Source organism: Triplophysa dalaica, chromosome 8 (genome assembly GCF_015846415.1).
Source record: "Triplophysa dalaica isolate WHDGS20190420 chromosome 8, ASM1584641v1, whole genome shotgun sequence".
Taxonomy (NCBI): Eukaryota; Metazoa; Chordata; class Actinopteri; order Cypriniformes; family Nemacheilidae; genus Triplophysa; species Triplophysa dalaica.
Window position 1 is genome coordinate 337510 of NC_079549.1, and position 14991 is coordinate 352500.

Consider the following 14991-nt stretch of genomic DNA (forward strand, 5'->3'; position numbering starts at 1 on the left):
AACATCACAGACATGTTAAAATCAGAAAAGCTGTTTGAGATTTTTCTCTAATTTATTATGAGTAAATAATTCATGGTCCATTAATATGATACATTAGTCGGTCTATAGACATGAAGAGTTGACTGTTTAACGGCAAATGTCCGTTTTAAAACTTCACTTTTAATAAATCGAAATAAATAACAAATACAGCGAACGGCATTACATACATGTAAATAAACATTCGCTCTTGACGGTTTGACATCATGCTCTGGCGCACGGTCGCGAGCGCGCCCCCTGTCGGGCGTAATGACGCCCTATGACGTCACTTCAGCACCGTAGAGGAGAAACAGCTCCTTCCGCTGGACCGATGGAGCCGAACCTGTGATCATCCGATGGAGCTCGATAGGATTCACGCCAAATCAGACCGTGGGAGAAGGAGATAGAGGAGAACGCGCGTGGATAGTGCGTCTAACGCGGAGCTGAGAGGACAACATCGCATCCCGCCCGTCACCTGACAACGCGCGCGACAACAGCAACCCGCGGAGATTCGGTACCGTTCACCCACAACCCAAACACAACACGAGCTGCGCGTCGAGCTGGCGATGAAAAACACGGCTGAATAAATGCATGAATGATCGTGAGATAAATAGATGTGTGTAACCGTGTGTTTTTGTGTCAGTGTGTGTTTATTGTGTGTGTGTGTGTGTGTGTGTATGCGCGCGTGAGCGCAACCTCAGTCATTGCGGTACTTCACTGACGCCAATGACGTCACATCAAACGCGTGTATTAATGCGCGTGTCAGTCGTTCTTGTGTTTTTGGTAGAGCTTGTTATTATACGACTCGCCTCAATCACAGAAGAACGCGCACGCCACGAGAACGCGTGCGTTAGTTATGCAATTTTGTCGTATTTTGCTGAGACTGACGCGAGCGCGGGCGATGCGTGCGTCGGTGCGCGTGGAATCGCTTCTCTCTGTGTGTTTTTTTATAGCGACACATTATGTTGAGATGAACGTGTGTTTACTACACAATAACTGAGTTCTGCTGCAGCTGATCTACTGAACTGCCTTCATAACATCACAGAAATACTACAGCATGTGTGTTGAGTTGTGATACACTGATGTGTGTATTTAATCTGTCAACCTTTGTGTGGTTTCGTATATTGATTATAAATGTGTGTTTGATGTTAATAATGTGTTTCATAGATTTATGTGTCTGCTGATAGCTTTAACATTTTCTATTTGGGAGAAAATTAGGAATAAAATCACGAAGATCTTAATTGGAAAAGCACATCCATCAGGGTTTAGTCATCTGAACTGCAGCATCCTTCACAAGTTTAAAAAAACAGCTCAAAACATACCTGTTATTTCACTAACCCATAAATCTGTCTGTCTGTCTGTCTGTCTGTCTGTCTGTCTGCTCTCCTTGGTTTACTCCAGCTTTAATCCTCTTTATCATCACAGCCTTGTAAACTAATGCTACTGTTTAGCGTGTTGACCAAATGTTTATATGGTCTCCTACTTGTAAGTCGCTTTTTGATAAAAGTGTCTTCCAAATGAATAAAAGTAAATGAATAAATGTAATCATTTTCCAAAATCATGTTTTATTACGTAATCATGTTTTAATTGTGTTAGTTGGCAGAATATTTTTGTATCACTAAATAAAAACAACCCAAATGCAGTCTAATGGACATTAGTTGGAATTCAAAATAAAAACAAAAAATTTCAAGTTAACTCTTTGTAATAAGATATTATTGAAATATATGATATACACCTGGTTTGCTCTCCTGAAGTGGCATGTAATATATAGGCAGTATAATACTATCCATGTCATGTTGATATCAGACACTCAGTGTGTAAATGCTGTTGTTATATTGAAGTGTTGTTGTGATTCATCTTTGCAGCTGTGTTAAGGACCACCGCTGCTTCAGAGCGACTCTTCAGAGGTGTTCTTCTTCAGGGTGGGTGGGTAAATAAGCGGCCACCCCACACCTTCTGCCCCCATGGCATGTGTCCACGAGCAACACGCCCCATCCCCCTCCCTCTCAGGGTTCAGCACCCCTCTCTCAGATCCCCCTTTCTGTCGGCCCGATCCCGAGGTGCCTGCGAGCACTCCGGACACCGAACTGACCCCGACCCAGTGCGTTCTGCGCAACGTGCTTTCCATCGATCCCGTCGGGGGTGGGAGTGCCAACCACACCCATAGCAACAGCCCCACCCTGAGCGACGAGCCCGCCAACTTCTCCAATAGCGTGCTGAAGCTACAGGAGGGCGGAGCTGAGGGCGGAGCCGTGCGCAACCAGTCGGACAGCTTCAGACTGCAGGCGGGCGGCGGGGGCTTCCTGGAGGGTTTGTTTGGATGTTTAAAGCCGGTGTGGACGATGATTGGCAAGGCTTACTCTACAGAGCACAAGCAGAGTCAGGAGGGTGAGTACCCACCGACTCCCTCGGATAGAAAAGCCACTGACGTTTGAATGATTTAATGCAAGTGTGTGTTTCAGAATTGTGGGAGGTCCCGTTCGAGGAGATCTCGGAGCTGCAGTGGGTGGGCAGTGGGGCACAAGGGGCCGTTTTTCTGGGCAAGTTCCATGGCGAGGAGGTGGCTGTGAAAAAAGTCAGAGACATCAAGGAGACTGAGATCAAACATCTGCGCAAACTCAAGCACCCCAACATCATCACCTTCAAGTGAGTCAGAGCAAATAACTTGTTTTTGTCATCATGCTCGTGATGTATGTTTCAAGACATGTGTGAGCATCATTTGACCGTTGTGTGAGGGTCGGTCGGCGCATTAAAGAAACTTTTGAAGCCAAGCATAAATCTGTCAATTCACACATGATTGACACATATGTCCCAGTCTGTCGTGCCCATTGTTTGTTTGGGAAAGCACAGTGGTGGAGCTCGAGCTTGGGAAGGCGGGAAAACTAGTGTGACCCTGATCTGGCACTGAAGGATCATTATTAATCCTGTTAGGATTGTTGATTAGAGAGACAAGTGATCATTTACTTCCCAGAGTTCCTCAACTGAAGTGTCACAAATGTGATTTAAATGTATTAACAAACCAATTGCACAACGATATGAGCCTAAAGTCAATCTAATCACTCAAACTACAAATCATTAAAATGACAGAGTTGATAACTGACAGCTCATTTAATTGAACAGAAATAAAAGAGCACCCAAAGTGTCTTAAACTGAGGGATCACATAATACAAATATATTAAAAAAATAATCGTATTAATCACACATTTTTTCTGTGATTAATCACGATTAATCGCACATAACAATAATATTTTAAAATATACTTTTACATTTGAATACTTTCACCATCAATCTTCAAATTGATGTAGAAACAAAGTATTTCTTTAACAGCATCATTTTATGAATGAAAGCAAACATTCTGATATTAGTATAACATAATCTAAATGTAATGCTGTAATCCACAGTAGTTCATTTCATTTAGATCAATTGTAGTTCTTTTTGTTATGTCAGGACCTTTTATCTTGAATTTGCAAGGGTTTTTAGTCATTTTTCTAAAGCCCCGGGTTATAAACATAATGTATGTTAGGTTAAATGGGAACAGATCTCTCTTATATGATTAATTATCTGCTATTGAAGCCATACAATACCTTAACAGTGATTGAAAACGTTGTTCAGGAAACCAGAGGCATAACCTGAAAATTGTTTTCAAATACGATGCTTCCTTATTCTTGTGTATCTCCAAATGAGTCATTCGGCCGTCCTCTATTTAAAAAATGTGTTGGACTGCTGCCATCAAAACATAAAGCTTCTTTAAAATGTCAATCAACATAAAAAGATCAGTAGAGAATAAAACTTTGGAGTGGCTCATATCAGATATCAGGGCTGTCCAGTGTTTTGAGTTTTATGCCACTGTGTCCTGGTCATCAGTGATGGCTGGCTGAAGAACAGCAGATAGTAAAGCTTTGCATTAGTTGTGAGATCATGATCTGTAAACTAAAAGTTATTTTTTATATTCCTGATGTTGTGGAGTCAAAGTTTTTGACATCTGATGTGTGAACATTACCCATGATTCATGGTGACCTGACATAGCAGAGTTGTAATTGAAGCGGGTCAAACACTGAACCTTGTAACCCCTCTGTTCTCAACAAAATCTTCAGCGTGTGTGAAAAGACTGAAAGCCACGCAGAGTTGTACTGGTTTTAATCTGATCAGTAGACAGGTCAAGCTGGATGAGGACAGATGATGTTCTTGAGCTTTGAGCTTCAGTAAGTAATAGTAGCTCTCTTGAGACATTGTTGAGCTCTGGTTCAGAACATCGTGAATTGTGGGTGAATGATCCCTTTAAAGCTCATCCACACTGAATGTTACATTCAATCTGATATCTTAATATCTGTACAGGTCAGCATTGATTCATGAACCCCATAGAGCTAGTTCAATTATTATTACAGCCGTGAATTTGAAGTGCTGTGAACAGAACATTTGCAGACTGACACCTGTAATTAAACTGTTAAATGTCTGTTTAGTGATGTTCTGTGCTGTAAGTGTGCTGCTACTGTGCCATTAAAACACTCAATGACCTCCACAATCCTACACGTATGTGTTTGCCCCAAGTTTTCCTGTAGGTCAGGGTTGCCTCACTTAAAAGCTGTGTGAATGCAGCCATTATCATCTAAACAGAGTTCATGGTTTAGTTCAAAACAAACACAAATCTGTGATCGAGCAGGAACATATAAGTAAGTTTATAATAATGAGAGAGATGTACCAAGACTGAGCCCATTATTCAGAGTGATATCTGCCACTAATGATTCTGAAGATTATGTTAATATCATTGCACTTTCTGAATGTTATTAATTCATATAATAACTAGTATTTTTGAACATCAAGCTGGAGATGTTTCAGAGCATAAATTATTTGCATGTTCTTGTCATGATTCTCATTGAAGACCCAAGTGCAGACAGCAGGTGGCAGCAACAATAATATTGTTTATTTAAGAATAAAACAAAAACCCACGATGGGGGGAAAAACACAATAACCAAAGACTTTACAAAAGGCAAACAAAAACTTCCCACAAGGGGGCAAAACAAGAACTAAACCCAAGGCAACAACAAGGCAAGGATAAGGCACGATTGGAATCAGGACCAAGAAAAGCTACAATACAAAACAAACCAGCACAAGACAAAGAACACGAGGGCATTATAAGGGGAAACTAACACAGGATAATTAACAAGCGGCAGGTGTTTGTAATGAGACACTGGTGGAAAGCTAAACGGGGCACCAGGACCAGGCACAGAGTATAGAAGGCCGAAAGCTTCAAAATCTCTCTCTCCACATAAAACCTAAGGCTTCGCCATGAATCTGCCACAAGACCGAGATTAGACATGACATGATGAGGAAGATTCATGTCATGATAGTTCTTGTCCTCTTTTGATTGACAGGATATATTGGCCCTGATCATTAACTGTTTTTAAACTATTAACATAAACCTCAATACCGATTGTTGGTCGATATATCAGTGCATTTCTTATAGTATAATTGATCCTTTTGGTTCAGATTTTGTGGGAGGTGTCAGTTTGACATCGTTTGACTTTAACCCACGTAAAGAGATGTAAAGAAACACACTTTAGGGTGATTCAGCTTTAAGAAACAAAACAAGAAGGACAGAGAACAGACAGATGATCTACAACAACTGACCACACGATTAACACACAAACACCTGCTGAGAATACAAAGAATCGTAACCAATCAACAGAAGAACATATATGACACATTTTATGAGCACACAGCCTGTCTTCCACACACCAGTTCTTGGGTTTGACATCATTCTACAGAGACACAACACAAGCAGCTGATGTGAATGTCTCTTACAACTGTATTTGTCTTTTAATGATGTATTCATTTATTATCTTAGCTTTGTGTTTTTGTCCAAAGAAGATCCAGATTAAAGTGTAAACACATACTGTATGTGCCACAACATAGAACAACATGCTATACTTCTGTTCCTGTGAATGAAGATGCTATTATTGAGATATCAATCACAACAAAACTCCTGTGTTTGGAAGAACTGCACTTTTTCTACATTCAAGTTTACACTTCTGAACACATTTCAGTGGTTTACGATCTAAATTGGAATTGGATTGTTAATAGGAATGAAGGGTTGTCATGAGGAATAGTTTGCCTGCTATTCCTCCACTAGATGTTATGATGTTTAGTGAGATGTTATGGAGTTATAAAGGTAAAGACCACATGTTGAATGTCCCGATTCACATTCTATCCACCCTAAACAGTGCTCCAGATGAAACAGTGTTGGGCAAGTAACCTATAAAAAGTCCTTCATTACTAGTTACTAATGACATATTCAATAGTGCGATTAGACAAATGATTCTCTCCAAAAGTATTTCATATTGTAGTAGAGTAGGCGGGGCGAGACCGTGGTTCGAGTCCGGTGAGTAATTGTGAATTAGTGCCAGCTGTGCGCACACCGGCCTCGAATCACGTAGGAGATGGGAGCATATAAAAGGAATGAGTGACCGGACCGTCGAAGAGAGAGGACCGGGCCCGAACTTGTTTTACGTTTGTATTTATTTATATATATATTTGTTGTTTATGTTATGTTCGCCGGCGGTCGTCCGTGAGGGGCCGCCGGCTGTTATATTAATTTATTAAATGTTTAAATGTTTGCCGGTTCCCGACTCCTTCCTTCCTTTTAATGAATTGTGTTACACATATATTATTACTCATGAGTTTCTATATCCTTCATCAACCTTGATTAGTTCAGTGATTCAAAGACAGACATGAAACGGCTCTTTTAATTCATTAATAATAATATTAAACTACATGAAGTATAATTAATAACTGACCAAAGATTAAAGAACAGATAGTCTGCACTTTGAGATAATAAAACATTTTAAAGTTAAACTTTGAATTCTGATGTCAGTTCCACTATTTCACACACACACACACACACACACACACACACAAACACACATATATGACACACAGTATTTAGAGATATCACCACTGAAGTATCGTAGATTAGACCTTATTGATGTAAGACTGGAGCTGACCACAGACATTTCAGACGTGACCGTGAAGTCTCCTTAAAGACACTTACCCAGAAACATCTTACAAACTCGTTGGCAAAGAAACATTTGTGTCATTAATTTATCAAAGTGTCATTACATATAAACATACGTCCTAAATCCTAACACGTGTGTGTGTTGTTCAGGGGCGTGTGCACACAGGCTCCGTGTTACTGTCTCATCATGGAGTACTGTGCACAGGGACAGCTGTATGAAGTGCTGCGAGCCGGCAGAAAGATCACACCGTCACTGCTGGTGGACTGGGCCATGGGCATCGCCGGAGGAATGAACTACCTCCACCTTCACAAGATCATCCACAGAGATCTCAAATCACCAAAGTACATCAACACACACACACTTTCATTTCCTCTACATCAGCTGTCAGTCCTGCAAGAGTTTTTCTCTTAAATCCAATAAAAAGCCTTTTAGGTCTTTAGTAGCTTTACACGAGAATGACAGGAGGAGGGACAGCAGTCTTGTGTGTGTCTCTTAGAGATTTTGCATGTGTTGTGTTACAGTATGTTGATCACACACGATGATCTGGTGAAGATCTCAGACTTCGGCACGTCTAAAGAACTCCGAGATAAGAGCACCAAGATGTCGTTTGCTGGCACCGTGGCCTGGATGGCACCCGAGGTCATCCGAAATGAACCCGTGTCTGAGAAAGTGGATATCTGGTATGAGATCTACAGCGGATGCGAGAGCGACAGCAGATCGAGCCGCTCGTTGATTGGTTGATGTGTGAATGATGTCATCTGCAGGTCATTTGGTGTTGTGCTGTGGGAGATGCTGACCGGTGAGATCCCGTATAAAGACGTGGACTCCTCCGCCATCATATGGGGTGTCGGAAACAACAGCCTGCAGCTTCCACTTCCAGAAAGCTGCCCAGACGGATTCAAGATCCTCCTCAGACAGTGCTGGTGAGCCGTGCTCCACCCAAATGGGTTTAAACACCAGTGTTAAGAGAGCACTGTGGCCGATATAACACAAATACAATTATATGAGAACATGACAGACGGACAGAAAGTTGGTGAAACTAAATGAACAATTATTGTGTGTTACAGTAGTAACAGACTTAAACACATGGAAGGTCCACACATGACATTGCATGAATTGTGGGCAGCTTAACATGGTGTACACTTTACTGCGGTCACTACATTACTGAGTGTCAAATGCCTGCTTTACATATTGGTGACATTTCTATGAATAAAATGCCAACTGTACGTCCAACAGTAACACGGAGGGTGCTGTATGGCGGCCAGACAGAAAAATATCATCCATGTTTAAAAATACATCAACCGATATACTGTTGAGACACCATCAGACAGACAGAGAGAGCGTTTGGGCTCTGACATTATTAGAAATGTAGAAATGAGAGACAACAGTTTTAACTCTTGTAATGTGTGTGTGTCTGTGTAGGAACTGCAAACCCAGGAACAGGCCGTCATTCAGACAGATTCTGTTGCATTTGGACATCGCCTCTGCAGACGTGCTGTCTACACCACAGGAGACGTACTTTAAATCACAGGTGAACTATACAACACAACAACTCTGTACTGCACAACATCTGATGGTTTGATTCATCAAGGATTCGCTATTTCGTTTTTTATACATTTACATTTACATTTAGGCATTTAGGCACTTATTACAGGGACAATCCCACTGGAGCAACATGGAGTAAAGTGTCTTGCTCAAGGACACACTGGTGGTGGATGCTGCTTATAGACTTCACAATCAGTTCAAAAACTCAGAACACAATCCCAATATTCACACTGTGTGTGTGTGTGTGTGTGTGTGCGTGCGTGCGTGTTTGTGCATGTGTGTGTGCGTGTGCATGTGTGTGTGCGTGTGCATGTGTGCAGGCGGAGTGGCGTGAGGAGGTGAAGCAGCACTTTGAGAAGATAAAGTCTGAGGGAACGTGTCTTCATCGTCTGGATGAAGAGTTGATAAACCGCCGTCGAGAGGAGCTCAGGTGAAGACATGACATCATCTCAAACTCATCGTTCATGTTTGAGTTTAATCTCAGAGTGATTGTCTACTTCTTCAGTGTTTAAGGGGTCAGGTGATGTTTGTTGAATAATAAGGTTGGATATAAGCTTGTCATTGTGTTTGTGTGTGTGTGTAACAGACACGCTCTTGACATCAGAGAACACTATGAGAGAAAACTGGAGAGAGCTAATAATCTTTACATGGAACTCAATGCCGTCATGCTACAGCTGGAGCTCAAAGAGAAAGAGCTGCTCCGGTAAAAAATATTCTTTCATATCTCCTTTCATTTCCTGCTTCTTCTCAAATAGTCACTAGGCTTTAATTGATCATGATCTCTCTCTCTCTCTCTCTCTCTCTCTGTGTGCAGGAGAGAACAATGTCTGGACAAGAAATATCCCAGCCTCTTCAAACATCACCCCTCAACCACAGTAGACAAACTCATCAAGAAGCGAAGTGTCCCGCAGAAACTGCCCCCCCACGGCAAGAGGTGATGATGATCACCACCACACAAAAGAATATATCACTCCATCAGCAGCAGAAGATGCGTCTCATTTAACCTTTATTGTCTTTCATATTAAGGCCGGATCTCCTGAGGTCAGAGATCATTCTGCCTAAGATGGATGCTGGCGTGCTCCAGGTGAACGTCCCACCCTGTGCGAAACCCACCTCGCCGAGCCGCGCTCGCAGGGTGAAAACTCGCCACCGGAGGAGCGGCCGAGGCAGCAGCGGGGATCTCTCAGCCGCCAAACATTCATCTGCCCCTCCCAGCCGAGAGAGAGAGCCCACCCTGCCCAGCGCCCCCACGCCCGCTCCACCCCTCACCGAAACAGATCCAGGGACCGCGGCGGGGGAGGGTCAGCTGGAGCCGCCCCCGTTAAAGCTGTCCTCCTCCAGCCCCGATCTGCTGTGCTCCACCCGCCGTGTGGAAAACGGGGTCAGCGGAGCTGTGGCGACCGAAGCCCTGGGCGGAGAAACGGCGGGCGGGGCCGGGGTGGGCTTAGATGAGACTCCGCCCAGAAGTGACACGGCGAGCGAGGACGCGGCCTCGCTGCCGTTCTCCAGCAGTCCTGACTCGCCCTGCTGCGGCAGAAGTGGAGCTGTGGGCCGCGCTCATGCAGAGGAGAGAGAGGAGGGCATCGGAGCCATTCGGTTACCCAGAGGATCCAGCGGAAGTCACCTGACCCCGTCTGCCATTCTGTACAGAGCTGCCATCACACGCAAACAGGTAGAGATGACACAATTTTCTTTCAATCCTATGAAATGTGGTGAAACAGAATTCATATAAAGCATAGCCTATTTATGAACATTTCTATATGAGTTCTACAGCTGGATCTAAACATGTGCGTCTCCAAAACACTGAATCCGCATGACAGCGATGAGTTCATCCTCATAAACTGATCTTGAACTCGTGTCCGATCACCTCTAAACATGCGTGTGAATTCTCTCATGTTGTATGTGTTGTTCGTTCACCAGCGGCGTGGCGTCTCATCTGAAGAAGAGGAGGGTGAGGTGGACAGTGAGGTTGAGTTACCAAGACGACGGTAAGAATCAAGAGTAGCAGGTCACGTGAGTCTAGCTTGCATCAGTCGTTCACAGGTGCAGCTAATCGACATTAACCATCAGTCACACAACACACACCAGATTAAAGATGCATTGCTCTGCTTCTTATCAGCCGCTTAATCCTGCTCAAACCCACCTCCATCCCCATCTCCACCAGACCTGCTGTATCTGTCGGATCTTTTCATTGAATCCTGTTAAACATCATGAACTCTTCTGGTTCTTCATTATGCATTTGGGTGATGCTTTTATCCAAAGCGACTTACGTTGCATCATCCTATACATTTGTTTCTTAGTATGTTTCTCCAGGTAGGGGACATGTACTGCTGAAATGCCAGGCTGTACGGACAGGCGGCGATTTTTCCCAGAACAGTTTCATTCCGCCAACCTTAAATATTGATATTGTTTAAATATTTGGCGACAGTGGTCCTGACAGAAATTCATAAAATGGTCAGTTCTGGTCCTTGATTCTAATTGGCTGAGCCGACTTCTAAGCTGTTATATAATACCCAGACTTATAACAGCTGACTGCATTACATAGCCAAAAAATCACTTTATTTACTTTATTTGATCAAATCTTGCTTATTTGAAAAAACTTTTATTTGTCATTTTATTTAAGTTGACCGTTTATTTGTCATTTTATTTAAGTTGATCGTTTATTTGTCATTTTATTTAATTGATCGTTTATTTGCCATTTTATTTAAGTTGATCGTTTATTTGTCATTTTATTTAATTGATCGTTTATTTGTCATTTTATTTAATTGATCGTTTATTTGCCATTTTATTTAAGTTGATCGTTTATTTATCATTTTATTTAACTTGATCGTTTATTTGTCATTTTATTTAAGTTGATCGTTTATTTGTCATTTTATTTAAGTTGATCGTTTATTTATCATTTTATTTAACTTGATCGTTTATTTGTCATTTTATTTAAGTTGATCATTTATTTGTCATTTTATTTAAGTTGATCGTTTATTTGTCATTTTATTTATGTTGAATGTTTATTTGTCATTTTATTTATGTTGAACGTTTATTTGTCATTTTATTTAAGTTGATCGTTTATTTGTCATTTTATTTAAGTTGATCGTTTATTTGTCATTTTATTTAAGTTGATCGTTTATTTGTCATTTTATTTAAGTTGATCGTTTATTTGTCATTTTATTTAAGTTGATCGTTTATTTGTCATTTTATTTAAGTTGATCGTTTATTTGTCATTTTATTTAAGTTGATCGTTTATTTGTCATTTTATTTAAGTTGATCGTTTATTTGTCATTTTATTTAAGTTGATCGTTTATTTGTCATTTTATTTATGTTGATCTTTATTTGTCATTTTATTTAAGTTGATCGTTTATTTGTCATTTTATTTAAGTTGATCTTTATTTGTCATTTTATTTATGTTGAACGTTTATTTGTCATTTTATTTAAGTTGATCGTTTATTTGTCATTTTATTTAAGTTGATCGTTTATTTGTCATTTTATTTATGTTGATCTTTATTTGTCATTTTATTTATGTTGAACGTTTATTTGTCATTTTATTTAAGTTGATCGTTTATTTGTCATTTTATTTAAGTTGATCGTTTATTTGTCATTTTATTTAAGTTGATCGTTTATTTGTCATTTTATTTAAGTTGATCGTTTATTTGTCATTTTATTTATGTTGATCGTTTATTTGTCATTTTATTTATGTTGAATGTTTATTTGTCATTTTATTTATGTTGAACGTTTATTTGTCATTTTATTTAAGTTGATCGTTTATTTGTCATTTTATTTAAGTTGATCGTTTATTTGTCATTTTATTTAAGTTGATCGTTTATTTGTCATTTTATTTAAGTTGATCGTTTATTTGTCATTTTATTTAAGTTGATCGTTTATTTGTCATTTTATTTAAGTTGATCGTTTATTTGTCATTTTCTTTAAGTTGATCGTTTATTTGTCATTTTATTTATGTTGATCTTTATTTGTCATTTTATTTAATTGATCGTTTATTTGCCATTTTATTTATGTTGATCGTTTATTTGTCATTTTATTTAAGTTGATCGTTTATTTGTCATTTTATTTAAGTTGATCGTTTATTTGTCATTTTATTTATGTTGATCTTTATTTGTCATTTTATTTAATTGATCGTTTATTTGCCATTTTATTTATGTTGATCGTTTATTTGCCATTTTATTTATGTTGATCGTTTATTTGCCATTTTATTTATGTTGATCTTTATTTGTCATTTTATTTAATTGATCGTTTATTTGCCATTTTATTTATGTTGATCGTTTATTTGCCATTTTATTTATGTTGATCGTTTATTTGCCATTTTATTTAAGTTGATCGTTTATTTGTCATTTTATTTATGTTGAACGTTTATTTGTCATTTATTTATTCTTTTGTACTTAAAAAAGTGATGTGAAAGATGCTTATTTTGTGCTCTCTGTGTCATTAACAGCCGGCCAACCAGCATCACCAAATGTCAGTCTGTGTCCACCTTCAGTTCAGAGAATCTGTCCGTGTCAGAGGGGGAGGAGGGTCACACCACTGACCACTCCCACAGCGGCACGCCTGACGTGGTCAGCACCAATACAGACGAGCGTCTGGATGACCGCAGCGATGACCTCATCTCTCAGGGCTCAGAGATCCCCGCTGACATCACTGAGCCTACGCTGTCTGAAAGAGCAGCTGCCGCCCTCGAGCTGGAGAGAGCCAACTTTGACCTGGAGCAAAATATCCTGGAGGTACACAAACAAACACACGCACTGACGTGAACCCAGAACAGATGAACGGATATATAATGTGTGTGTGTGATCCACAGACTCGTGCTCTGTGTGAGGATTCAGACTGTGACAGCGCTGAACTCGACCAATCAGGGAGTGGAGAGCCCAGTCGTCCGCCGAGCGCCGGAGGATGGGGTCAGGCTCCTCAAAACTGAACCAGCACACATGCTGACTCTCACTGACACCCTGCCGAACTGACGAACTCAACACAACCGTGTAAAAAAGAAGAAATCCTCTGGTCAAAACAATGTTGTGATTGTAAACTGCCTCGTGACCAGGGCATCGTCACGGAAACAAACTCATCAGGAAGAGCATCTCACCATCACCCCGTCAGCTATAGCTGTGTTTGTCTTGTTAGTCTTCATTTGTAGTGCAGATACACATGAGCGAGCGTTCACATGCTAAAGATTCAGTGTGTAGTGTTTACATGGGGACTGACTACACAACACTACTATGTACTGGTAGAAGGTGCACGTCTCACATGACCGTCATGCCCTGAATATCATGTAAATATATATTTAGGTCACACACACTGTAACACACAACGATAAAGAGGGTTAGGGTTCAGACAATAGCAGATGTGTATCATGAACACAAGTATACAAACACTCTTCCGTTACCTCTTCTCTACTTTTTCTTTTCTAGGGACATGCAATATGTACATTTCAACTGATTTTAAAGAAGCACTTTTATTTTCTGTACAAACAAAGGAAAATCACAAACAACAATAATATTAAAAAAAACTATGTATATAAATTTTAGCTTGCAAGATGTAGATGTATGAGAAGTGTAAAGTCCTGAAGATGCATGATATACATTTTTATGTATTTTAATTTTTAAATCAATTGTTTTTATACATCTAAAGAAATGTTTGCACTTTTTTACCTTGAATGTGTAATAACGTTGTGTTGCTTGTAGGCACTTTACAGTAGGATGTTTATATACACGATCAAATATTGTATTTATGATACGATAATAATGAGAGATGCCCATCTCCAGCATAAGTTATTAAGACATGTTTTAAAAAAACACCGTAAACCACATCATCTTTCTTTTTTGAAGCCATGACTTTAGGTGTAAATTGAGCTTTATATGCAGGGAGGGGTAAAGAGTAAAGTGTAAGAAGACTGTAAAAATGTAAAAGTGGAAAATTGTTCAAACTATTGGAAGCCCTGTTGTGAATTATTATCGTTTAAATTCTGCGATTAGTTTACACGGATGTAGACAGCAATAATCTGACTATGACAGTAATCTTAATTTGAAAAACATATTTCTGATGATTGTGACACATTTGGAATAAGCATGACTGAACTGACATGTGGACTATTTTAATCGCATTACTGCAGAAATGTAAACTCTTCTTGTACAGCAATCAGATCGCTTGATAACACCTTTTACCTTCCAATGTTTGTGAAAATAAAATATATCAGTATAAAATCACTGCTGTCTTGTATTATGATGATTTACAGTTCATTTAACAGTTACGTCTTCCGTATGTACACATGAGGATCTTGATCTAATGGGAATTCAGGAATCCAGTGTGGATTTAAATTAAAATGGGTTCTCACGGGTTCTGTTGTCTTTTGTCCGGTGTAGACATGTGATCTCAGAATTATATGATGCGCTGCTGACGGGGTTAGGGTTAACCCTAA

At 39.9% G+C, this 14991-nt stretch overlaps 1 protein-coding gene across 2 annotated transcripts; it reads left to right on the forward strand.

Moving 5' to 3' along the window:
- The first annotated feature begins 219 nt into the window (after nt 1–219).
- On the forward strand, nt 220–14779 carry map3k12 (mitogen-activated protein kinase kinase kinase 12). Of its 2 annotated transcripts, XM_056755656.1 has the most exons (14): nt 222–529; nt 1881–2403; nt 2478–2661; nt 7178–7369; nt 7550–7708; nt 7793–7951; nt 8451–8559; nt 8894–9003; nt 9160–9276; nt 9388–9507; nt 9600–10245; nt 10494–10561; nt 13015–13300; nt 13378–14779. In XM_056755656.1, exons 2-14 carry the CDS (start codon nt 1980–1982, stop codon nt 13492–13494), a joined length of 2691 nt encoding a protein of 896 aa, XP_056611634.1. In that variant the 5' UTR covers nt 222–529; nt 1881–1979; the 3' UTR covers nt 13495–14779. The 2 variants fall into 2 exon arrangements, 1 of the variants encoding a protein (XP_056611634.1); XR_008907370.1 differs by lacking the exons at nt 13015–13300; nt 13378–14779 and adding an exon at nt 11283–11326 and having other exon boundaries at nt 220–529; nt 10494–11224.
- The last annotated feature ends 212 nt before the right edge of the window (nt 14780–14991 follow it).

Excerpts from the sequence above, each read along its gene's own strand:
- map3k12 (XM_056755656.1), top strand. The coding sequence starts at position 1,980 with ATGGCATGTGTCCACGAGCAACACGCCCCATCCCCCTCCCTCTCAGGG. Across the intron at positions 8,560-8,893 it reads AGACGTACTTTAAATCACAG|GCGGAGTGGCGTGAGGAGGT; the intron begins GTGAACTATACA and ends GCATGTGTGCAG. Across the intron at positions 9,004-9,159 it reads CGCCGTCGAGAGGAGCTCAG|ACACGCTCTTGACATCAGAG; the intron begins GTGAAGACATGA and ends TGTGTGTAACAG.